Source organism: Pezoporus occidentalis, unplaced genomic scaffold (genome assembly GCF_034315485.1).
Source record: "Pezoporus occidentalis ecotype Australia unplaced genomic scaffold, CSIRO_AGI_Poc_V1 ctg233, whole genome shotgun sequence".
NCBI classification, from domain to species: Eukaryota; Metazoa; Chordata; class Aves; order Psittaciformes; family Psittacidae; genus Pezoporus; species Pezoporus occidentalis.
Window position 1 is genome coordinate 89,035 of NW_026914212.1, and position 25,690 is coordinate 114,724.

General features: G+C 44.2%; 2 protein-coding genes across 5 annotated transcripts in view; one reads left to right on the forward strand and one right to left on the reverse strand.

Annotated features, from left to right (window-relative positions):
- PLEKHB2 (pleckstrin homology domain containing B2) overlaps positions 1-25,690 on the forward strand; it is a 469,993-nt gene that overhangs the window by 65,277 nt on the left and 379,026 nt on the right. The window lies entirely within an intron of this gene.
- KLHL24 (kelch like family member 24) lies at positions 1,472-20,959 on the reverse strand. 4 transcript variants are annotated; one of them, XM_062621754.1, is made up of 8 exons: positions 20,717-20,959; positions 18,452-18,564; positions 13,429-14,416; positions 8,371-8,555; positions 7,035-7,153; positions 6,066-6,254; positions 5,438-5,626; positions 1,472-4,276 (listed from the first exon to the last, which is right to left on the reverse strand). In XM_062621754.1, the coding sequence occupies exons 3-8, from the start codon at positions 14,346-14,348 to the stop codon at positions 4,076-4,078; spliced, it is 1,803 nt and encodes a 600-aa protein (XP_062477738.1). In that variant the 5' UTR covers positions 14,349-14,416; positions 18,452-18,564; positions 20,717-20,959; the 3' UTR covers positions 1,472-4,075. The 4 variants fall into 4 exon arrangements, with proteins under 4 accessions (XP_062477738.1, XP_062477739.1, XP_062477740.1 ...); XM_062621755.1 differs by lacking the exon at positions 20,717-20,959 and having other exon boundaries at positions 18,452-18,668; XM_062621756.1 differs by lacking the exons at positions 18,452-18,564; positions 20,717-20,959 and adding an exon at positions 15,126-15,886 and having other exon boundaries at positions 13,429-14,399.

The following is a 25,690-nucleotide window of genomic DNA, read 5'->3' on the forward strand; positions in this document are numbered from 1 at the left end:
GCCAAATGCACAAAGCCCAAACACACTGTGTCATCTCTCATCCCACCCCAGTGAGTTTCTCTCTTGCCTCTCTCTTTGGAGCTGACCTAAGTTCACAGCTCTGCCTACCCACTGAGAGCGACAGCTCCAGCTCACCACTGTGCCTTGGGCAGGAGGGAAACCTGAAGTCACAGGGAGCGGGACTGCATCTTGTTTTGTCCTTGCAGCTCAAATAAAACAAAAGCAGGATAAATGGAAATAATTTGAGATAATCTAAGATAATGTGGTGAGCTCAACTATTTTGAGGAAGAAGCTGGAGTAGTCAGCAGTGTCCTTGCTCTCAGGCACAGGTGACCATAGCTTCCTCTGAACCTCTATCAAGGTGAGCGCCTCCTCTTCCAACATCAACCTCTTTCAAAAATTTACAGTGTTAAAAATACCATTAAAAAGCTTGACTATAGTAAGGGTCCATGTCAACAATCTGCATTAAAGGTATCTCTGCTGCAGAGAGTAGAAACAAAAGCAATCTTTGACAGGAACTGCATTGGTGCCAACTAAAAACAAATGCTACAGCTCTGGACCCTTGGTGCTGGAGTGGCAAGCACAGTGCCTAATCCTCAAAAGGCGCACCAGGCACATAGTATAAAATTGATCATCTGATGGTACAAGTGGAAGAGATTCCACAAATTATATCTACTGAAGCATTACCAAGAAGGGAGCCTACAGGGAAAACTAGATGATTACCAGGCAATGTTACACGCTTGATGGCTGTAAAATGACGGAATGCGTGGTATATCTAAAAGCAGGTGGCTGTACGCTGCATTGTATTATAGTCCTGAACTTATCTATTCAGAACTTTCTAGAAGCCATGTTGCAAGGAAGCATCAACTTTCAATTAACATCATACTGCTAGGAACAGAAGGATGCAATTCATGAAGTGCACATCAAAATGGAGAAGAAAAACATTTACTCTCATTTCTTTTTAAGAGTGAAATGCTTAAGAGGTAATTATCTGTTTAGTGGAGTTAACTATTAGCTCTTGAATTTACTTTTTCGGTGTCACTTTGGAGATACTTGAGCCCATGTATAGTTAGACTGCAGTTACATCTTTGTGCGGGTATCTCTACTTCATAGATACCAAATCCACTACCATTTATGATGGAAATCTTTTGATTATATTAGATGGCATTAATAAGTTTCTCTCCTAGCCAAAACAAAGAAAAAAGAAAACCCCATCCCAAAACCCACAACCAGAAACCACATGCTGCTCAAGCCCATGAACTGTAAGCAGTTAGATATGCATAAAAGTGAGAGTTTAAATCTTTGAATTCATTTATACCCAAGTGAAATGCATTAGAGAACAGGTGGCTCAGGAATGCAACTTCCAAATTAACGCATCCTTCTTAGAAAAATGGTACGTTTTCATTAAACCAAAGTTGAATTGTTCTTTTCTAGTGCCTCTAAAAAATAACTTTTCTAACACAGCAGGCTGTAAGTGCAAATTATTTACAGAGTTAACAAGCAAGGAAATCATTGCATGAGTAACTGCCACTTTAGCAATGCTCCACACATGTAACTGTTCAGCACTGAATACAGGTTCTCAAGAATTCTAAGCAAAGTTTTCTTCTACAGCTACATTTCTGCATTTACTGGTTCATTAAACACTGTCATTTTCAAAATAATAGGTAACTGTACATAAATTGTTAAGAAAAGGCAACAAAACTAACATAAATCTTCAAACCCATGGAAAGCGGTATCTTGTTACTTACAGAGTAGTGCAGTATTATAAACAAGATTAATTAAAAGATACCTATACATAAATGACATTGTTCTACACCTACAGAATAAAGAATATTTCAAAATAGTTTAGCATGACAATCAATATCACAAGTCTTAATACAAACAAGATGGGAATCAAAGGAGAGCATTTCTCAAATTGCACCTCTAATTAAGTGCTCCTACAATTTTTTATGTGTTCATTTACAATGATGGCACAAGTTATATACAGTGTTAGTACACAGCATCAGTTACTGGGCAATTACCATTGCTATCAACGGACCTTTTTCACGGGTAGTGAAATTACCTTTTCAAAGGAACATTTGGTGAGCAGGAACACAAGAAACTTAGAAAAAGATTAATTAATCAAATTCATTTGTCTTACATTCTCAAGAGACTTTCTTTTTAGGGCAATGTGAATGTACATGCTCAGGGACTGAATTCCTAATTACATCACTGATATGCAGAGATTTGTATTTTATCAGTATTCTTAACATATACAAAGCAACATTTGGTATTCAGCCAGAAACTCAAGTTTGTGTCCTTTCCTGAGGTTACAAGTTAATGCATCACTAAGTGCAGTTCCCAGTGCTCTTTAAAAGTCATGACCATATGTTACTCAAAGTGACGACTCCCAGTTTGGCACAGCTTCACTGAGGGTCAGAATTTCCATCTCATGAAGAAATACTCTGAGCAAACAATGAGGATAGTCCAGTGGAACAAACAACATTCCAGAGATGGTGCTTGTTTTCACCCTCCTGAGCAAGCATGGGGACCAGAACCCTGAGGCCAGAGGCGTCTCTGCAGTGGCCTTATGTTTTCCTTCTGCCCTGGCACTGACCAACTTCCCTACTGGCTGCTGTCCTCAGAATTCCTTTGAAAGGCAGTTCCTGAGGATTTTGGTGATTAACAGGAAATTGGAACACAGAAAATCCTATGCATTTTCCAACTCTCAAGTGCTGTTTCAGTTTTTATGAACTTGTGCCTCAACTACACAACTGTGTACCAGAAATAAAGAGACCTAGTACAGAAACCTAGGGAGGACTTAAAAAGAACCCAAAACATTTACTTAAAAAAAAAAAGTGTGTGTGTGTATGTCAAAATACAGGCGATTCTGAAGCTTCAAAATTATCCAAAACATGTGGGAGTTTCCTCATATGGCTATGTGGACATGTCCACAGATACTTTTTCTGGTGACAGGAGGGACCTTTCCAGAACTTCTTTATCTGTGGCCAAGCAGCTTATACAGTAGTTTAACTGTGCTAGAGTAAGTGATTGTCTGAAGAAAGGCCAAGAAATACTTGGCAGGTACTCTGCCATCTCTGCAGATGAGATATCCGAAAGACCAATTTATAAGCTGTAGGATGCATCTATCATGAGGCAATTTACAATGTGATTCAAAAAAGCAGTAGAATCCAGAGGTCATGATCCTTTATTTCTTGAATAGTTTAGAGACACTTAGCAGTGAGCCAAGAGCAAACCCAGTAACTTTCAGACTTCAGCCACTACTATTCAGAAAGTTAAAAACTGGGATTCCAGACTTGCTCCACAGATGCATGCCTACACCCCAGTGGTCACTAGTTTTCCATGTCATGTAGCCTTGTACTTCTGATGAATGTTCAGCAACACTACAAATAAGGCCCATAGTGCTAAGGTACATGATTGTTACTGCAGTGAGTTGCAGTGGCTCACTAAACAACCAGTTTCTCCTTCAAAAAATACATGTTCCTCAAAGATTCTGTCCCATATTGTTTGTTTTGTTTGGTTTTGTTTAAATTCCAAACCATGTATGACCTGACATAAAATCTACTTAGTTAAGGCAAGTAATCTGCTTGTAAGAATGCTGTGCATATAAACTATAATTATGTAAGCTTTTAAATTGTAGGTACTTATCTTGGATGTTTCTTTGGAATTTACTTGCCCGTGTATTTTTCCAATTAGCAGAACCTGAAACACCTTGCAGATAATGCTTCTTAGGACACAGGCACAAATGCTTGTGAAGGCACTTTCCCCAAAAAGCTTCCAAGATTTTAATTACTAAGCACACACAGGGCAAACTTTCTGAACACCAGTACAATGTATTGTTACTGCTCTTGCATCAGAGCCCACAGTAGATGTAACTGAACTCTGGTTACTGGATAGATTTGCAGACTTGTTTTGCAAGTTAAATTAACTCTTCTCCTAAAGGCACAGGATATAATTTTCATATGACACTTAGGCAGGGAAAGGACATTCTCCCACTCCAGGAATCTTTAAAAAGCCTGTCTTGCAGCAGACCACTGGTTTCATTCGTGCCATCTTCTTTTTTTCCAAGAAAAAACTACAGTTTAAAGCCTTTTTCATTATATCTATGAATCGTCACACAGCCATGATATGATACTGGCCTGGGCATGGCTGCTACTCCTGTGATAATGCCCGTTGCAGGGTCATAACAAAGAATAGTGTCTGTGGCTTCACCATTTTCTCGTCTTCCACCAAGGATATAGATTTTTCCATTACACACAGACATGCCACAGTTCTCCTGTTTCAAAATACACAAAGAAATACATGATTATTTAAACAGCAGTACCTCAATTCCCAGTGCAGAAGGATTGCATTGTGACTACAGTTTGTAAACAGACTGGCTTTTACTGTTCCCTCCTGGAAGGGGCAATGCAGAAAATCCTATTTTTCTGCAGTAATTGGGGAAATCAGAAGCACAATTCCTCAGAAAAGACTATTTCAGGTCTAGGCCTTCACTATACGTAGCTCAGACAAGGGATACAACGGAACACAGCTGAACTCTGCACTTACCAGTTAAACATCTGAGAAAAGGAAATGAGAAGGGAACAAAGGTTTGCAGAAGAGGGGCCGCAGTAGGTAGTATTAATACAAAAAATGATAACAAGGAGAGGCACCTCAGAGAAGTAACATAATGAAGAGGGATGCAAACAGGGGAAAGGAAAAGAGTTATGACTAAGAAAAGAGTGCATAAGAAAAAGACAGCCCTATGTCTTGCTTGAAGCAAAGAGATAGGATTTTATTTCTTCCTTAAAAGCAGGCATGGAAAAATCTTCTGTTAAATACAAAACACAAACCAAACCAGAGAAATAGAGGGAAGGCCAGCAAAAAGGCCTTTCTGTTAAGGTGGACACCATAGAGCATGTGATTGATGTTTTAAAAACATCAGCAAAACTACCATGGGGACACAGCTTTAAATTCTACTCAGTGTTCCATGTGTGGAAGTGATACTGCTCTTGCTGCTTAAGTCAGACACTCTGTGCTATATAGTGGGTTTTTTCTCACCCTGTAAGAACAGCCTCAGTACTTTTTGCCTGAAAGGCTCTAATCAATTATATGGACATTACTATCGTCAGCCTAAACTGAGTCTAAACATGAAGTAGAACTTGACAGAGATGGATTTTATACAATTAAGACATCATTCATTACACTATTACACTGTTCTCCAACAGTAACAGCTCTCAAGCAAGAAGCCTGGACTTGCTAACGGTGACAGCCAGCTGAATGCTACTGGCTTAGAAGCTTCCTCTTCTGCATGAGCTTCAATTACATAGATGAAGTATAGCAAGAATGGAATCAGATGCCATTTTAACGGGGTTAAACAAGTATACTCATTTCATGCCAAGATACTTATGTCAAAAAATACCTTTCAGATGTCTGCAGGCTTTTTAGTGTTAATTACCTGTCTGCTGAATGTATTCTGTACATGCATCCAGTAGTCCTCAATTGGATCATAGCAGTATATTGCTTTGGTAAGCCCACCAGCAACATAGATCAGATTGTTTAAAGACACAGCTGTAATACATCGTTTTGCAATGGGGATAGTTGCACGGAGCAACCAAGTATTAGTATCAGGATCGTAAGACTGAACCTGAAAGCAAATACATGCATTTCAGATTAAAACCAGAACTCAAAAACTAACCTGGCACACCCACAGAGTTATACAAGGAGAGCCAAAGCAGTAATACCTGGTGGGCAATATCCCCCCATGAACATCAAGGTAATATAAATATAGGTCTATATATCAATAATGTCTACATACGCACTATGTTCAACATTATTTTCCTAACATTCAAGTTTAAGAATTCACAGAACTTGTGCAGCCAATGAGAGTACCCATGAGGAAGACCAGCATCTGAAGTAACAGCATCTTACTGAGTTAACGTTTTCTACTCTGTTCTTTTTTGTATTACTGTACTTCCATACTCCATTCAACAGAACAGTTAAAACAGATCTCTCTCTGATCTGTTTTTAAACCAGGAATACTGCTTACCATAGATAAAAGAAACAATCAGATACAATTAGCTCACCTTGTCAGAACACGTGTTGTCATCAGGACCACCCCCAATCACAAAGAGTTTGCCAACACAGCTGGTGACAGCTGGAGAGCTCACAGCTTCTTTAAGGGGAGCCACCTCTGTCCATCGATTAGAAAACGAATCATAACACTCCACACTGCTGAGGCGGTTTTGTCCATCATATCCTCCAACAACATATACCTAATGCAAAGTGGTGAGAACTATCATCATTTCATTTTTAGAGTAGTTATTACATTTAAAGATGAAATTTAATTAAATTTAAAGCTGCAAGAACCATTAATGTTGCTAGGTTTGTGAAGGGACACTTTCCTCTTATTTTTAATTTATACACAGGAGGAGAAGGATGAAGGGTATTGTCTAAAAATAACACCTAAAGACTCTCTGGAGAGTTCCATTCAGTCATGTGTGCAATAGCATTGCAAACACATGTCCAAAGTATAGTACTTTTAATACTGAGCTAGAAACTTCCTGTTTGAATGCCATTTGTTACAAAAGGCATCTCTCTGCATTTCTCTTTTTACGTATTAAATTCAGCAACAGCAAGAATCCATCTGAATTCACCTTTGCTTTTCTGAGTTTTGCCTTTTTCATACTTGCTCACAGAACTATTTCTTCCTCTCAGCCTGTAAGCTTTTCTTTCCTTTACTTTCCTGTTGCTTCTCTCATATTCAAGAAGCAGGCCTTATTATTTTTTTACCTTCTTCCCTCTGTTTGCATCAGCTGCAAGTCTCACCTTTAAGAAGTCCAAGGAATACCACAGGCTTCCCTAACCACAGATACCAAGGGATACTGCATCTTTCCTAACTTTCATTAACAGAATCCCATGGGCAGTTGATCCCAACCAGTGGTTTTATGTCAAGGCAAAGTAATATTAAGTGGTGCTGAATACTATGTATGTTTGCTCCACTGTTTTGTTACATACAAACATCCCCACTATAAAACCATTATTAACATACTTACTTTACCAAGAAGAACAGCCATTTTATGACGCCATCTGCCTTTATTTAAGGAGGCAACTCTGATCCAAATGTTAAGTTGAGAGTTATAAATCCAAACATCCCGGCTATTGATTCTTCCACCTTGGAAAACAAAAAATATGCCAATTTCAGTAAATTCACTATTGAATGAGATATTTTAACTATTAACAGACCTCTGTAGAGCAAGCAATGAAAACTTCATGGGGTTTTTAGGTAAAATAAAGATGTATCTATGTTCATACAAACTGACTGAAAAAAAAATCAGTTTCAGTGAATTTCAAACATGAGAACATACAACAAGTTATTTTACTTATGTGTGCCTCTCCCAGAAATATGCTAAGATCCCTTCAGATTATTTCTTGAGATTGGAATTCTTTAACTGTTTGTGTGCCTCATGGCACATACATAACCCCAGCTGTTCCTCTATTTGGTTCACGTGTACATCTTGGTTTAGCGTGAGGTGTCCCTGCCCACGGCAGGGCGGTTGGAACTAGATGATCTTAAGGTCCTTTCCCACCCTAACTATTCTATGATTCTATAATCTCCATGGTTTTACAATTTGCTCAAATGACACAGGTACTGCACATCTGAGGAGACAATTTTTTTGTTTGATACATGGGGCTTGGTGTCTAAACCATTAGCTGAACCCTATAAATTTACCCTAGCTAAAAGATGGGATGAGAGGAGTTTAAAAACCTACAGCTATTGCTCATTTCACCCTAAAAGGCTACTATAAATGGATCCCCAACTCAGGTGCTAAAAGGAATTTGTTTCCATTTTACATTCCCACCATGAGAAGAAGCTTAAACTGTTTTAATTTTGGAGTCTGGGAATCCATATGATAGAAGCAAGTCAGCAGCAAGGCACCACTGCTGTGCTGCTCTCAAGACATATGGTGGTTTAACCAGAATACAGCATGTTTTGTAGCAAAGAGAATGCTGCTGGGAAAAGATTGCTTGGGATTTGTTGCTTCAGATTTTTCCAACTGTTGCTGCAAACAGGCTGTTAGTATATTTTAAAGCAGCGTATTTAAGGAGCAGAAACTTGTCTCCTTAAGTACAATTGATATCCTGGAATCAGCTGTAAAAACCTGTCAATTAATACCAAGCAAAAGTCCTAGAAAACACAGTCTGTAGTCTATAGACAGTTTATAGTGAAATTGGTTTGGGGCTGGTGGTCACCACTGACAAAGTGACTTTCAGGCTAGCTACTGGAAGCTCAACGGTACAAAGATCTGTAACACTACTTACAAAGAAAGAACAAAACAAAACACATAGCAAAGAAAAGACAAAGCCTTGAATGTTTTTAGGATTATTCACCTGAAACAAGAATATCATTCCGCAGGGCACACACTGCATACTCAGACTTGGTAAACTCTGGAAGTTTAGCCAGTGACTTCCACTCTCCTGTTACAGGATCGTAGCACTCAGTATATGGCAAATTAAACCCTCCAACTCGTTCACAGCCTCCAACAACAACAATCACCTCAGAATAACCAGTTGATCTAGAAAAGAGAACACAGAAAACCCAGATGTAGAGGATATTTAGTAGTACATGGAGGCCAAACACCATTGTATTCAAACTGTGTGAAAACAAGGAAGTTTATTATTTAGCATTAACTTCTATAGCAAAGAAAGAGTCATTTAGCAAAGAGAGGTTTTGACTGTTTCCAGCTGTCTCATCACACAGCAGGTTACCACACAGAAAGGTGCTGTAAGTGGTGGAACTGCATTGCACAACATCCTGTGTGAAAATCAAATAATTAAATACAGAAAACCCTTACTCTAGAAATACTTTTCCTTTGACTGTGTACCTAGAGATAGCAGAAACAGAGTTCAAGTGAGGCCAGACAGTGAGGTGAACAGTCACAATGAAACCAGTCCCCATGAACCCTTCCCAATCACATAATTCATAGGACTTTACATTGCTTGATTATTCAGTTTTAAAAGGTTTAGGTTCTTTACTGGCCAAAAAAAAAAAAAAAAAAGGCATTTAATCACCAAAATAAGGGAAAAGAGACCTTAGAGCCAAAAAAAAAAAAACAGTTAAAAAAGTGAAAAAGTGCAGTGATAGAAGAAAACATTAAGGAAGCTGAAATAAGAATTCAAGCCTAAAGCAAAACCTAAAACTCTGTATGAAAAAAATAAGCATTAGTCTACAATGTACACAAATAACCCTTTAAATTATATTCCACACACTCAGTCTCCTTCTGTTAACCCAATGCTTCTGCATTATACATACTCTGTTCACAGCAATAACAGAACTCATTATGTTAATCCACATTTGAATGTAGAGAATTAATCATCTTTGACATGCAATCAAACTACGACCAACTTTCATTCCTCCTCTCAAATTTACAATGTCTAGCAACTGTTTGTCAAAATGCTTTCTTTTTAGGGCATTTTCAGCAGAAAGGATTTTGCACTGATACAGTTATTTCAAGGACTGCTTGAAATTAATTAGGTAAAACTGAATGCAAGATTAATCTTATTTTTGGTAAACCTTTTTGTTGTGTCCTGCTTTAACTCTGATTCCAGTATATGATCTTATTCATACTACTGCTAAGTACTGCGGTTCTCTCCCCACTCCCCTTACCCCCCGAAAACCCCAAACAAACCCCAAACCAAAACCAAATTATGACTGCATTTGTGATAAAAGTTGCACGATCCATCCTCAAATTTCCTAATGGGAGCTTATGTACATATTAACTTATACATCCCAATGACATTTCCCTGGTTTGAAACATCAGGAATAAAACCAGTTAGCCCTTCTATATCTCCTGGTCACGACCATGATTTAAATATACCATATATATTTCTAGTCAGAGAATTTTAAATAGGCAAGTAATACATTTAAGTAAGCTAAATGTAAGCTTACACAAACAAAGATAGGTAACTGAGGAAGCATACTCACGTACCTGAACTAGTCAGAAGAAACACTCTCTTCAGCTGCTCAGCTCTCAAGTCATGCTCCTTCCTGGTTTCTATGTATTTACTGTTACTGGTTTTGGGTTTTTTGAGGAACAACTCTGAAAAGAATCTCTCAAAGGATAAGAGAGGGGAAGTTCCTGTGCCAGAAAGCATCACTCAGGAAAAGAATTTCCTTAAAAGCAAGGTACTCATCTCAATTTGCCTTAAAAGCAAGCCCAGATACATCAGCTAACTGTATGTATGGAGGAAGACTGTTGATTAATTTCTAGATTAGAATCAAGGCCTCCATTGCTTACTGAAAATCTTACTGTACCAGATTATCAACCTGTATTTTAACACTGAATGAACCCAAAATCTTTGACTGGGGAAAACTCTGTTCATTGCTATGATGGAGTTTTGCTCTTTAATGAAAATATTCATTTAGCACAGTACTTCAAATCCACCGAAAACCGAAACTTTTCCCCATCATTTTAGTACCCATCTAACTGCATCCTTTCTTCAGTTAAGAAACATTCTGTCTGTTAGGTCTCCTTGAAGGAGCCTTGCACTCTACAGGGTTTAAGGTTAATTTCAAAACACTGCAAATGACAGAGGGTACATAATAAAAGTCCTCCTTGCAGCCCTCAGAAGAAATAGTGTGAACAGAATAACGGAGGTGAGCTAAAACAGGCACCAGACAGATTCCAGGAGACACCCTCCTCTCAGTAAGAGGTGCACAAAATAGAAAAGGGGGGGTGGAAGACAGCCCACAGTGCCATATAATCCCCTGCAGTCTCAAGAGCAGGTTTCCAAGGGTCCTGAGTTACATGCAGACCTACAGATGAGGTGAGAACGCCAGCCAACACAGCGTCAGCTGGAATGAAGTACTTGCAGTAGTTCAGACGCATTACATTCAAATTTCAGTCTGGCAGACAAATTTCAGAACTCTGGTAAATCACTACTATTTTTTAGTTCACTTTTGGACAGTAAATGGGATGACAGATTATAAAGTGAAATAAACACTCATCTCCTGGGGGGGGGGGGTGTGTGATAAGGGACTACATTAAAGCCGAGGGGCTACATTATAACAAAAAAGGATGCATTAGAATGAATAAATGTAGTAACTTCTAATTAATTGAAGAGAACACTCACATATTGTTACCAGACAGCTTAACAGAAACTGTGTGACTGAAGAATTCACAGGTACATGAAAATCTGGAGATAATTCAAAGCACACAGTAGGTAGAGCTTGTTTTGTATATGAAAATGTGTTATTGCTTACTGCTTGATCTCAACTTGGAGATCTGCCATGCAACACAAGCAGCAGGGGACAAGACAGACTTAAAAAGTGCATGAGAGACAACCTCAAGATGTCACTAAGTTGTTGTAAGTAAATGAAAAGGTCTTTCAGACAGACATGCCTAGTGGGAAGACAGCAAGCAGGCAACCGTTAGAATGCATTTTAAACGTTGATTTACTTCAGGGAATTCTTCACTGGCTTCAGAAAGGAAAAACAAAATAAAAACCAACTACAAATTGCATTCCACACTGTTATTCTGAAACAATTGGTTAGAACCCGCTTCACCTGGAGGTGTGCACATACACAAGCAATCACAATCAAAACAGTAAAACCACTGGTGTGGGAATTCCTGATCCTGCAGCCTGACTCCTTTTAGCAACAGTTTATATACAAAAAGAAATTGAGGAATGCAAGAAAGAAGGAAAAGAGCTCGAGTGTCTGCTCCTCCACTCCCCCCCCCCCCCGAAATGCCTTGAAAAGGCATGAGGACAAGATGGGGGAAGGGGACCTGGTAACTGTTTTAAAACATGATCTCTCTTTGCTACAGGCAACAGGATCAACCAGGCAACAGAAACAAATGACAAAGAACTATTCCATGAATGTAACATAGAAAAGGGGAAAAAATTGCTGCTGGGAGGTCAGCCAGTTTTTCTCTTTGTAAATTACTTCTCTTGTTCCTGCCTACTCGAATCACAGTGCAGTTTAATAAGCTTGGCAGTAAAGCAAACAAACCCCACAAACTCTGAAAACAACTCCTCCCTTCTCCAGCTTCAGAAATCCCCTGCATTAGGCAAGTTAATTGATCTATAACCTAGAACACTACCCTGAGGCTGTTGAGATTCTCAAGTACACACACACCATGCACTCGGACAAAACTGTTAGGTCTGAGAGGATTTGCTTTCTTTATCACACCGAGTAATAGGCATAGAACAAGCACCACACGAGATGCCCACACAAGATACAGCCCCCCTCCCATTGCTCATGAAACAAGGAGGTCTTTGGTCTGAACTCGCTCCCCAAGGCCCACACTCAGGGTATGAAATGCCTTCAAAACTACCAGTGTACCAGTTTCCAAACTGCCATGAACCACAAGTTTTCAAAGACCTTGCATGGCAGCGTACAGCTTAGAGAACCTGGCAGCGGGGCTTCTCTCACAGCAGGACTGAAGACTGGAAAGCCACTAATGGGGCAAATGTTCACCAAGTAATTTTTTTTCCCCCATAAACAAGCCTTTAACACATGCCAAAAACAATAAAGGTTCCGTGCACAGTGACTGTACAGCAACCACATATGACTAAGAGTAAACAAAGAGTAACTCCTAACACAATCTGTCTCAGTTCATTGCATCACCTTAATATAACACATGATTTTATAACTACAGCTCAAATCAGCTGGAGTTAACAATAAACCAGCTATCATGTCAGCCTTCATGGGGAGGTAAGGCTGGGGAAAGACATTTTCAGAAGAAATGAATCACAACCACCATTGCTCATAAATGCCACTAATGGACTCTTCCTCGTTTCTTCTTACAACCTCAGACACCCATTTGTGTAACACGTTATTAAGTCGCAGCAATTCTGAATTATTAAAATGTCATAGAATAAGCATGAAACTCTGCAGGAACTGTTCTGTAATTCTGTAAAAATGCAAGATTTAGTTTCTTCAGCAAAGAACGTGTTGTTCTGCTGTCTGTTGTCTACTACAAATCCCTGTACTACTCCATCTGTAAGGTATTTGTGATGTAGCAAGTGAACACTTTGACTATATATCCCCATCCTTTATAGTATGCTGTACACTTCCATCACTTCATTATAAAAAGAAGGTTGGGAAATGGGATGGTTTACCTGCTATAGCACAGCCAGTTCTTTTCAAGTCACTGCTGTTGAACAAACTAACTTCAGATCTCACCTAGCAAACATGAACCTTTAGAAAGTATTTTACATGCAAGGCAATATGAGTTCACTTACCCGAACAGTCCTTTCTTTCATGGCAATAATCTGTGCAAAAAGACTCACTTACGTACAGAAGTGTAACCGCAGTGGCTCCAGAATGGGACATAGAATCACTTGCAAGACGTTTGGTTTCTGGGCATGTGTCTATCAAACACCTGTACAGCAAATTACATCCTTCTGCTACAGAAATAAGGGGAGAGAGAGAAAATTCCTCACCTGCGTGGCCTAGTTCTGGGAGACATCATCTCATTTCCAAGGATATGGTATCGCCTGGCTTCATGCAGCAGCTGATAGCACTCTGGGGAGTTCTGAATCAGCTGGTCCACTTCCACAGTCTGAACGAAGTAGTTCGGGTGTAACAACGGGAGCCTGACGTGTGTCAGAAGTTCATGCAAAACTGGCCTTCGCAACTCGACCGCCCGGTACACCCAGCGCATGACAGCCTCAAACACCATCTCCTCCTTACTGATCACCAGTTCATCGCTGCAAATGTAATCGATAAGCTCATCCTTCCCCAGCTCGAGGAATTCTTCATGCTGGGACACATCCTCAAATGTCTGAAGAGCAAAGTTTCTGCACTTGGTGAACAGTGTCTTGAGCGAGTGTGCATCTGCAAAGCGCTGGATGCCCAGGCAATTGCAAGGATCCAGCTGTTCTTCCAGGAACTTGGCGCAGGCATCGCGCAGAACGCTGATTTGAAAGAGACTCGATGTTTCAAAGAGATACTGCACATTCTCTGTAGTGATTTTCACTTTGCCCGTGTATACATACTGCAAAAAGCAATCCATAGCTTCAGCAAGAATGCCATTGATCTCCACCAGCATCTCCCTGCTCTCCCTGTGGTCATTGCAAAACATAGCTCTGAAGTAACTGCTGCAGGCTGAGAGAACAGCTCGGTGGCAGGGAAACTCCCTTCCCTCCACGCAGATAATAACATCTGTGAACAACCGGCTGTCTCGGAATTCATTGAAGATCTGGAGAATGCTTTCGGCATGGGATGATCCCGAGGAGAAGTCGAAAAACTCAGGGCCTGACAACGACTTTGGGTCCATTTCAAACACTTTCCGCTTGGTGGCAGGGGAATCTCGTATCCCGCTATCCTCTCTATTCAGTCTGCGTCCCAATATTAGTACCATTGTTACATCAGTTGGCTATAGAGTCATTGAGAAATATTTGCAGAGCTTCTCCTTCACAGTGCTACGGTCTGAAAAATTAAAACACTTCAGTACTCAGTCTGGTACAGTCCTAATTTCATCATGAGAATTAGACAAAACACTTGTCTGGTCACTATGAACTGTGATTATTTTTGGCCTTTACTAGAGGTGACACAGTATCACAAGGCAAATGACCTTGCGCAGGACAATGTTCAGCTACACATTAATTGCAAAGGATACCCATAGAACACGTGTTCTGGATGGCGAGTTCTGAATGTCCCTGCACCACTTGATTAGTGTTCAAGATAAAAACCCAACTGGGATCTTGCCTCTGGCAGGTCATCTGACTGACAGAAGCCAAGGATTTCCTGGATAAAGATCCAGAGGTTGGGGTTTTCTCTTTCCAAATGAGAAAATTTCAGCTGGAGCCTCAAAATACATGTGTAACAGCACTACTCCGAAAGGGGGAAAGGAAGAGGAGACCGAAACCTCCAAAGTAAAAGTTCAGTTATAACAAAAATCACTGCTTCCAATATATATAAATATATTAGGAAGGCTTACAATGTTAAGTGTTCAGTAACATTCAGATATCTCAATGAATAACCTTGTCTGTAAGTTTTCACCTGTTCACCCCAGCATCTAAAAATGAGTTGTCCAATAGCCTAAAATTAAATTAAACATTAATGTAAACTGCTAGCACCCAAAACAGAATGAAAGCAGAACTGCATTTGTTTGTACAAAACTAGTGGAAATAAGAACAAAAGGCAACTTTTACTGAGGACAAGGAAAGTTTCTGTTTTCCACAGTACTACTAGCAAATAATTACTAGCAGAAGGTTTGCTCAAACACTTTACAGTTTCACATACAAGTGTACGACGTTCTCCCCTGCACGCAGACATGTTCACATTTATCAGAGCGCTGACATTGCCAAAATCAAGTACTCAAATGTTAACACATGCTGATATTGAAGTCCATAAGGAAATGCAGCTGACTTGGCAGAGAGCGCGTGTTAGAGGTGATGCGAGCCACCGACCTACCAGCAATAGGGCTTTTTGTCACTCCTGAGCTCTAAAATGAACGTCCACAAAAATACAGTGAGGCTGACACAGGTAACATTCCAGATGCATGTCATATTTATCTGTATGTCTTAGAAGGACATGCACAGAATTACTTTAAAGTTTATGGAAGTTTTTGTCATGATTCTGCAAGGCTGTATTCAGTTTCCCTCATTCACCACTTACACAGTCAGTAAACACTGGCTCCTCTCAGCAATGCCATTTCTTGACGTGCTAGCATCTTTAGGACTGCAATTACCCCATCCAAGTCTGCCTACATCATTGCTTAATATAGAACACAATGAGCAGGCTTTTTTTAAACAGGCTTTTTACACAGCAGCTTTAAAAGGCACCATCTTAACCAAGAGCAAGAGAAGAGCATGTGTGCTGTACATTTTACTCATTGAGAAAAGAGGGTTTAAAGCCATCATTTTACATATAAATTTTTTTAAGCGTATTTACAAGGTAGGTGCTCGGTATGGCTCATTTACCCTACAAAATACTTAATTTACCCTAAAAAATACTTAACTGTCATTGAAACAGGATCAGTTGTCACTTGGATGCCTGGAAAACACTGCTGCAATGAGCCTATCTAATAACTGATTGCTTAGGAGAGATTTTAAAGAGGCAGAAATAGACAGTCTATCAGTAGTTGATACTCTATCCAGCGCATTTCACAACCACTCTATCCTGGAATGACACAAGCTAGATGAAAAACAAAACCAACAACAACAACCACCACCTCCTCACCAGCTTTAACACTCTAACCCTTACAGTGAACTTTATCTGCAATTAATTCCACACTACTCAGCAGAAACGAAGCACCAGCAGTAGCAGGGGGAAATATACCCACAAAAACATAAACGCTAAAGGCTTGATTCCAGTGTCACAGATTTAAATCAGAAGAATGCCATTAAAACTAATGGAGCTTTTCCAAAGCAAAGTTAGCCTGAAATCACAAGTAAGACACTGGTTTGTTGCATAAAAGAGCAAAATACAGCAACCAAGAGAAAAATAAAGGCCTTCAAGATGAAATCTCATTATGTGAGATGTTAAGACTTGAGGAGACACTACATGATGCAATCACTAATAAACAGAAATAAAGGCTCTGGGTTAAGACTGCTCACTAAAGGAAGCAATGTCTCTTTGTGTTTGGAACAGCACAAAATTAGTGGTCAGCAAATGATTTTTTTTTTAATGTCCCAAAGGATTAAAGAAATGGGGAACTAAAAAAAATCCATGGAAAAAAACAAATCAAGGGGATAAATACTGCAAATTCACAAAGCAGAGAATGGAAAGGAAAAAGAATCACACTCCACCACAGAAATTACTGCTTTTGAATAGACTATGCTTTAGTTTCTATCTACAGTAAATTACTTCTGTAGGTTTGTTTAACCAAAGTAATTTTGTAAGACTATCAGTAACACCACTGCATGTTTGGCTCTATCAGATCTGATAGGGCCTTCCTGCAAACCTTGCTCTGGCAGCCATTGCCAGCTGCCTGCCCCATGGTTCAACCTCAACTCTGGAAAGGCAGACGGCAATCTGTGCCTGAAGTCAAGCGCTTAGCCTGCAAAGGAGGGAAACACACAGAGGAAGGTGTACCTGCCTGCACCTTGTGTGTGTGCATATGAAGGTACTTACACATGCCAACAGGCTCTGCACTATGGAGCATCAATCATTTAGAGACTGTAACATTTGAGATCTTGTCAGTAAATGAAATGAAGCAAAAGAGAAACAGTCAGGTTTTCCGCCCAAACAACTAATGGGAATTATTATATCAAAACCCCACAAAGTGCACTGGATCACTTGCCTGAGCGAGGATCAGCAAGGACAGACCTTAAGCAAACCAGAGAGTTTACCCATGGAAAAAAAAAAGCTGGAAAAAAAAAAAGCAAATCACACTTTCTATCAACAGGTTTTAACAATTATATACAAATGCAGACACGGCTCCAACGTTACCTGCACATCTCAAAACTAAGCTGTATGCACCAGAAGATCAGGTTCCTCCATGTCCATGGCTTGTCTGCTCAAGATGTTTCTCAGAAATAACCTAAGAGCCCAGTTCACAGGCCAGTAAATGAGATTTATAAAATACCTGCTCTATCACCTTCCATCAGTAAATCCTCCTATGCAATTTATGTTTATGTACTCTAAACTCCTCCTTCCTCCTCCTACAACATCCTCATGTATCTTACCCCTCTGCCGTCATCCGCAGCTCTGGACACAGCAGCTTTCTGGTAGAGCTGTTTGCCTGTCACTTGCATGCCACATGCCTGTTAGCAGAACTCTTGGAAAGCAGCAGAAGAAACACACAACCAGGGTCAGGGCAAGACCCTTGGCTATCAGGTTGTGCAGGACTCATCAGGTGCTCAGAGCTCTACTGCAAAGTTCACCCTCAGGGGGTAGTTTCACAAGTACATGCCAGGCTGCATCCTTGGAGTGTGACCAGCAGCAGGTTGAGGGAGGGGATTCTCCTCCTCTACCCATCTCTGGTGAGGCCCCCCTGCTGCAGTCCTGCATCCAGCTGAGAGGGCAACAACACAAGAGGGAAGTGGGGCTGTTGAAGCGAGTCCAGAGGAGGCCACGGAGATGCTGCGAGGGCTGAAGCAGCTCTGCTCTGGAGCCGCTCTGCTGTGGAGCCAGACTGAGAGAGCTGGGCTGGTTCAGCCTGGAGAAGAGAAGGGTCCTGAAGGGGAGATCTTAGAGCAGCTCCAGTGCCTAAAGGGGCTACAGGAAACCTGGAGAGCAGCTTTGGACAAGGGCAGGTGGTGATAGGAAAAGGGGGAATGGCTTTAACCTGATAGAGGGGAGACTGAGATTAGGCAGAAATTCTTCCCTGTGAGGGTGCTGAGGAGCTGGCACAGGGTGCCCAGAGAAGCTGTGGCTGCCCCATCCCTGGCAGTGTTCAAGGCCAGGTTGGACGGGACTTGGAGCAACCTGCTCTAGTGGAAGGTGTCTCTGTCCGTGGAAGGTGTTGGAGCTGGATGAGCTTTAAGGTCCCTTCTAACCCAAACCAGTCTGGGATACCTGAGGCTGAGATGGGCTTCTGTTGCTGCCAGTGGAGGTTGCTTTCACTCCGTGCCTGCTGCCGCGTCACGTCAGCACAGGCAGTTGCGTTGTGTGGCCGCACCAGTGACCGTCTGCAAAGGGAGAAAAGAAGGCGCTAGAACAGGCAGCTGCCCCAGGAAGGGCAGGAGCCACCGGCACAGCCCAGCACCCTCATGGCACTGGGGACACCGCTGGCATAGTGGGGCCTGCAGAGCAGTCACATCTATTAGCTGTACGATGCTCATAACAGCACCCCCAATGCAGCTGAACTAACTAAATAAAGGGTATTTTCATTCTGAAGCATGGGAACTGCAGCTCAGGTTTAGCCTATTCTAGTAATTCTGGTGTGATTTCAGATAACAACAGGGTCTGCAGATGTGCTTCATTTCAGATGCCTGGGTTACCGCAAGAGTCAGAGAAAAACTCCCAGTTGGATCTATTGCAATGCACTGGCTGAACCACAACACGTGCTCTTGTTTTCTTTTCAAGAGAGGGGAAGAGGGAAAGTCCCATAACCTTTCCCTCCACCAGACAGAAGCACAGCCTTTACTTCTCCTCCTTCTTTTGTTGCAATAGAAAAACAAAAACAACATAAAGTTGTTGGTTTTAAAGAGATAGTCCAGATTTACAATAGAAATTGCGGATTTGAATGCCTTTAAGATGAAGTCTTTAAGGACATAAAGTGGTAAACAAGAAATCAAAGTAACCAAGGTGACTGACACAGTAAGGAGTTCATTGCATTGTAGAAACTGTTTATTCTAACGTTAGACACTACTTCAATTAGAACAAACAAACAAACTCTGAATGCCAAAATTCATCAGTAACCGAGTTAATGACACACAGAAAAAGCCCTCAAAAGTCACCCAGCAAAAACAGGAACTGATTCGGAAGTGAGACTCCGAATGATGTAAAACCACACAAAAACAGGCAGCAAAAAGAACAGCTCTAAACTGCACACAAACTCGTAGGTGACTTCTCTGCAAGTGGAAAGGTCGTGCCCCCACCGGAGGGGAAAGCACACGAGCCTTGCGTGCTGTCCTTGCGCTGCACGGAGGGGACATCACTGTCAGCTTTACACGCACTCGGGAAAGGCAGAACACAGACCTCATAGGTCAGGCTGGCGTCCCAACCCCGGGATACTGCCTCTCCCTAAAGGAGTGGGGTTCTGAACATGCAGCCATGTGGGAGCCTCCCCAAGGGTCCTATTCCTACAGCTTTACCCCAAAGCATTCCCAACATGCTACTGCCCCTTTTTTCTATATAAGGGAACAACGCATCATCCAAACTAAATACAATCCCAAAGCACCCCCAAGCCAAACCAGAGACCCCGACCAGTTCGGAGGAGACTGCCCGCCCCCTTGCCGCTCCGCGACTGGCGGGGCTGGAAGCGGCAGCACCGGCGGGTCGCGGCTCCCAGCCGGGGGAAACACCGTGCGCGGCAAACGCACCGACAGCACCGCAGGCACCGGCGAGGCCGGGCTGTCCGGCGGTGCCGCAGCGCGCCAGCCTCACAGCCACCGCAGGGACGAACCCGGACGCTCCGCGCCCACGGGACAGAGGCCGGAGACGGCAACAGAAAGGGAGCCGGACCCGGACCGGAACCCGCCTCAGCGCAACAACACCCCCTCTCCCGAGGGTGTCCCCCCTCAGTTACCGAGCGCACATGCGCAGAGCCACCGGCTCCAGGCCCGGTGCCGCCGCGCGCACGCGCGCCCTCCAGCTCACCTTCACCCCGAGCCGCCCTAGCGACAGCTCCCCTCGCCCCCACCCTGCCCAATCCCCGGGCGGTGCTGAGCCGCGGCCCCGCCTCCCCGCACCGCTCCGACCAATCCGCGCCCGCAAGGCCCCCAACGCCGCCGTGCGGGGAGGGTGGGGGGACACCGAAGGGGCACGGGGTAGCGCGGCGTTACGAAACCGCGGAGGGACAAGGTGCTGGGGCGGGGGGGCACCGCCACCGGTACCAGCACCCCCAACCCCGCTCGGCCGGGGCCGGCCGGACGCGCCGCTCTGCGCCCCGCTGCCCGCACGCAGTGGGGGATGCACAACATCAGCCGACAGGTCCCGGGCACCGGCGCTACCAGTCTCGCCCTTCCCCGCCGCGGCAGCGGTCGCACCGCGCTGTCCGGCATGGACGCGCCGTCCCCACCGCGGCGGGTAACGGTCCCAGCCGTCCCCGCAACAGCCGCGCCTCGGCTGAGCCCCGCGCCCCTCCCCGCGGTGCTGCTGCCCCAGCCCCGCACTCACAGCCGGGAACGGGCCCCGCCGCGCTGCGCCCGCAGCAGCCTCCGCCCGGGGGTCGGGGCAGGTCGGGTCGGTGGGAAAGGAGAGGAGAGGGGAGCGGAGCGGTGCGATCCAGTGAGGTGCGCTCGGGCCTCTCCGCCGCGGCCAGTCGCGCTGCCAGCGCCGCTCAAAACAAAGGGGCCGGCGGGGCATGTGACCGCCGAGCCACAGCACATGATGTCACGGCGGCTCCGCGCGGCGCTGGGAGCTGTAGTCCCGCCCGGGGCGGCCCGGAACCGGGCACTCACGGCGGGGACACCCGGCGCTCCCCACCGCGCGCTCGGCAGGGCTTAGCGTGGGGAGGGGGCCGTGCGCTGCGGTGGCACCTGTACCGGTTAACATCCCCCCCCCCCCTTGGTGGGCCCAACCGAACCCCCCCGCAAGAGCCGTGCCCCACAGTAAATAAAGCGCTGTGTCGCTGTGCAGCTGCTCAGTCTGTATGACCGGAACTAGGGAACTATTGCACGCAAAAACATCATTCTCAAGAGCATCTCTGTCTGCCTGCGCCACGGCTTCCCCTGATTCGTATCGAGCTCCCAACCAACAAACCTTTGCCAGCTCCTGTTCAAGCAGCAGCACAAAGCGGGGCTTCCCCGTCCCTGCCAAGCACAGGCAGCCAAGGTTAGCTCCGGCCGGGGTGCGCAGGGTGCTCCTGTCGCGGCCGGCAGTCGCAGCGGTGGCAGCCGGTCAACTGCGCATGAAAAAGCAGGACCCTGTTGTCATCGCGGTGCAATCTGAAGAGCAGGTCTGAGCCTGTCCCGGAGCTCAGATTCACTTCATACCCAAAGCACTTGGACGCCGGCCCACGCTCCGGCACAGGCTGGTGGAACATGCCTGGAGTACGGAAATTTATTTCTGCTCTGCCCTTTAGCACCAGCAAACTCGCGAGTCCATAACGTGGGGCAGCGTGGTGAGGGCAGGGACGTGCCTGCTTGAATTAACTTCATTACCGGGTGCTAAATGAGGCCTTGTTCAATGTCGTGGAGCTGGCATAGGCAGGTAACCGGCAGCGTTCTCCTTCCTAGAAGGATGACTCTCCCTCCTGCGCCTTACTGCTGAGGGAAAGAAGAAACCGCCAATTCCTTATTATCCACCACCTCCTTTGCTCTCCTAAGTGTTAGATATCAATCCCAGACATGATATATCCTCACTTTTTAGATGCGCCATTACTGGAGACATCCAAGGCCAGGCTGGATGTGGTTCTGAGCAACCTGGGCTAGTTGAAGATGTCCCAGCTCATTGCAGGGGGTTGGAACTGGATGATCTTTGAAGGTCCCTTCCAACCCAAACTGTTCCATGATTCCATTAACCTACACAGTGTTCTGGCCTCCTTTTGCCTCCTTAGGCCCTCCCTGGGAAGCATGCGCAGCCTTGTGCTCTGTGCAGTAGCTGATAGTGCTCTTTACTTGGTGTAGTAGTATATCAAGAATCACAGAATCAGCTAGGTTGGAAAAGACCTTTAAGCTCATCCAGTCCAACCATGCCCCAGCACTGACAAGGCCACCGCTAACCCATGTCACTGAGGGCCTTATCTACACAGTTTGTGAACGCTTCATAGGTGCTTGGGACTCCGGATTGATCCTTTCTGGAGCAAACCAGTCTCAGATTTTCCTAGTCTGAGCCAGCTCTGCCTTTCCCTGAGGTCAGGTAAATTGCAGCTTCACAAAACAGTCAGAATTAGCAATTAAAAGGCAAAGTTTCTGAAAACAGACTGGAAATGGTGATTGATTTTGTAATGGAAATTATTTCCACAAAGATCTTAAACAACTGGAACCTTCAACCATTGTCCTGTCAAGCGAAAACTCAAAACTTCACAGATTTACTTAGAGGTGACGCCATTCAGTCCATTTTTCATCCTCTGCCTGGGGAAGCAAGGAGGACCCCAAATGACATCAACAGCAAAGAGAAACCCTTCACCTCATGTAGTGCAGCTGTGCTGAGATAACTCAATATAAAAATGGTTAATAACCGGAAGTCTCAATTGTTACAAAGACATTAAATCTGATCAGTATATGGCTTAAGAAAAACGTCATGCTTAAAATACACCTCTTACCTGATACATCCTCTCATCTGCCCTGGTCCTTTGAGCCTGTAACCCTTGGGGTCAATCTGACTATAGATTTCACTTCAGAAAACATAAGGGATTCAAGGAATGACTCCTAGGAAGGGAGAACATGAGAACAGGGGCAGGATACCTCTGAACTAGGCTTGAAGGAGCTACCTGAAAGGACCATGTTTACACCAATAAAAACTGAACATGGCAAAAATGCCTCCTGTGAAGAGGGCAAATGGAGCATTTAAAAGGAAAACACTCATTAGAAATGCTCATTGAGCAATCAATTGTTTCATAAGGTGCACATGTACGCGTGCAGTCACAGCCAGGCACTGCCAGTTCAGAAAGCCAACGTCACCGAGGATGTCTGAAATTAGGGATACTTGAGGAGCTACTACATCCTCCTGGTGTTCATTCCTCTGCTGGCAGGGGGATTGGCTGTTGGTTCTCAAGCTGCACCAAGCACTTCTCCCAAAATAAGCAGTTGTGTGCTGCCCGAGAAGCTGAAGCCGATTATTAAACATTACTCATTTCCATAAAGCTTCATTAATGCTTTTTTAACAATGTAAAGCACTTGTAAAGCATTTAGGCCAATGTTTTCTGAAGAGGTCAGTGGTTCTGGAGGGTTTGGAAGCATCTCCGGGGCACTGGAAAGGGTAAAACCTAAAATTAGCAGCCTGCATGAAGATGTTGGCATGCACCCACCGGCGCCAATGCGTGTGCTTCTGGTAGTGCTGGGTTTGAGCACCATGTCAGGTGATTCTCAGCAGTGGTGCAGTGTGTGCCTAAACGGGGCACTGTGTCCCTCCAGAGACACACATCCACTGTTTTGGGAAGCCATGTGCCAATGTGCTCTGGGGAGTTCTGCAGTGTTGTAACCCCTTAACTGGGCTTTTAACGAAACTCAAATGGGTTTCAAGTAGTTCACACACACAGGAAACAAAGCAAGTCCGTGATTTGGTTTAGTAGCTATTACACCTACCCTAACCAGTCCAGGGAAGGGTGAAGAGCTGAAGGAAGAGCTGGAGGTGAACTGCAGAACCGAGAGCAGGAAGCTGAAGAAGAATACAAAGGGAGAGGACGGCCTAAGCACCATGTCCCTTACCCTGGTGGCTGATCAAAAAGAGCAGCATTAAACAGTGAGCAGCATCAGAAATCCTGAATGGAACACGGGGATTATATCGCCAGATAAAAGAGGGAATTTAGACACATGAGTTAAGGCAAGGACGAGTGGAGGCTAATGGCTGACAATGAATAAGCAACATAAGGAACATTGTGAAAAGCTGTGCAAGGAATGCAGCAGAGATGAAACATCCTCAGCACAAGGAGGGAGAACAGCTTGTGAAGCTGCTAGCAAAAGTGTTAATGGTCAGAAAGCTTCAGAAAGAAAGAGGTGTTGTTGAGTGACAACATAGAATCGGAGTCATAGAATAGTTTGGGTTGGAAGAGACCTTAAAGCTCATCCAGTTCCAACCCCCTGCCATAAGCAGGGACACCTTCCACAAGAGGAGGTTGCTCCAAGCCCCGTCCTAATGCAAGCAGGCACAGAACGTAGTGACAGAAGCCATTCAGCAGGATTACAAAGAACAGTCAGTACTGAGCAAAAGGAGAGGTGAAATTTGTGAGGAAGAGAAGAAAAGCGAGTTGAGGAATTTGCTTTTTGAATATGCCAGGAAAATGCTGAGGTACAGTAAGTGAAAAGGAGGTCTATGGAAACAGGATTAGAAAGGAGAGGCTGGATTTAGATGAGGATGAAAGTAGAGCAAAGCCTCTTCATGTGATGAAAGACCTCTCAAAGGAATACTGAGAACACATCCAAACTTGCTAAAACCCAAACAGACTTTCACCATCATCCTGCCAAAAGCCCTGTGGGTCACCTTGACTTCAGCTGCTCTGCTGGGATAATCAGCAGGTATAAGCATTTAGGATTGAGGCGCTTTTCCAGGGCTGGTCTCTTTCAGCCTCTCCTCTTCCCATCACCTGTTTGAAATGGGAACCACACCAGGAAATGTCATCTGCAACACAGACTGCTGCGCTGGCGCTTGCATAGCAAAGGGACCTGGCAAACCAGTACTCCCTCCTCCATGCCCACTGCCTCCTGGCCGGACTGTGTACATCCTCTTTCCTGTGGCACACATGCTGCACGTCCTAACCCTTTGCTCAGGCCAGCAGCGGGTGCCTGTCTGCAGCAGTGAAGCAGCAAGGATGAGTGCAGCCCCTGCCATGGGCAATGAAATGGGGCACCCTCTGTAGCCGATCGCCACACTAATCCTGCATGCCCAGTTCCAGGCTGGGTGCTGTGCCACCTGCATGCTCCCTGCTCACTCCTGCTCCACTGGGGAGACCCTGGGATAACAGCATGCACTCCACTGATGCACAGAAGCCACCTGGCAAACACCAGTAACCTGTTTGCTAATTCAGCCCTGCAATCATCATTGCAGATCCTCCTGTACACCACAGTCCTTGCTTGGCCAGCCCATGTTCCTAGCCCATGCAAATCCCACTCATCCCAGTAGCCATTCAGCACTGTTAGCTCCTCAAAACAAGGCCCATGCCAATAGTGCTCCTGTGCAGAAAGCATGTGTTCAATTTTTCCACCCAGTATCTCCCATCTCCCAAGCCTGAGAGACAACACTGGGAGTGTAATTGCAGAGCTGAGAGGAATGAACATTGCATCACTGCTGCTATAAACACTGAACTGTTTCTTTTTTTCACAGCACTCACAGTATGGAGACACCATGAAAACATGCCTAAACACTGGGACAGGGGACATAGAGACGGAGCCTGCTGGTGTTTGTCTGATTCTTCTATCCCTGGCAGTGTTCAAGCCCAGGCTGGACACAGGGGCTTGGAGCAACCTGCTCTAGTGGAGGGTGTCCCTGCCC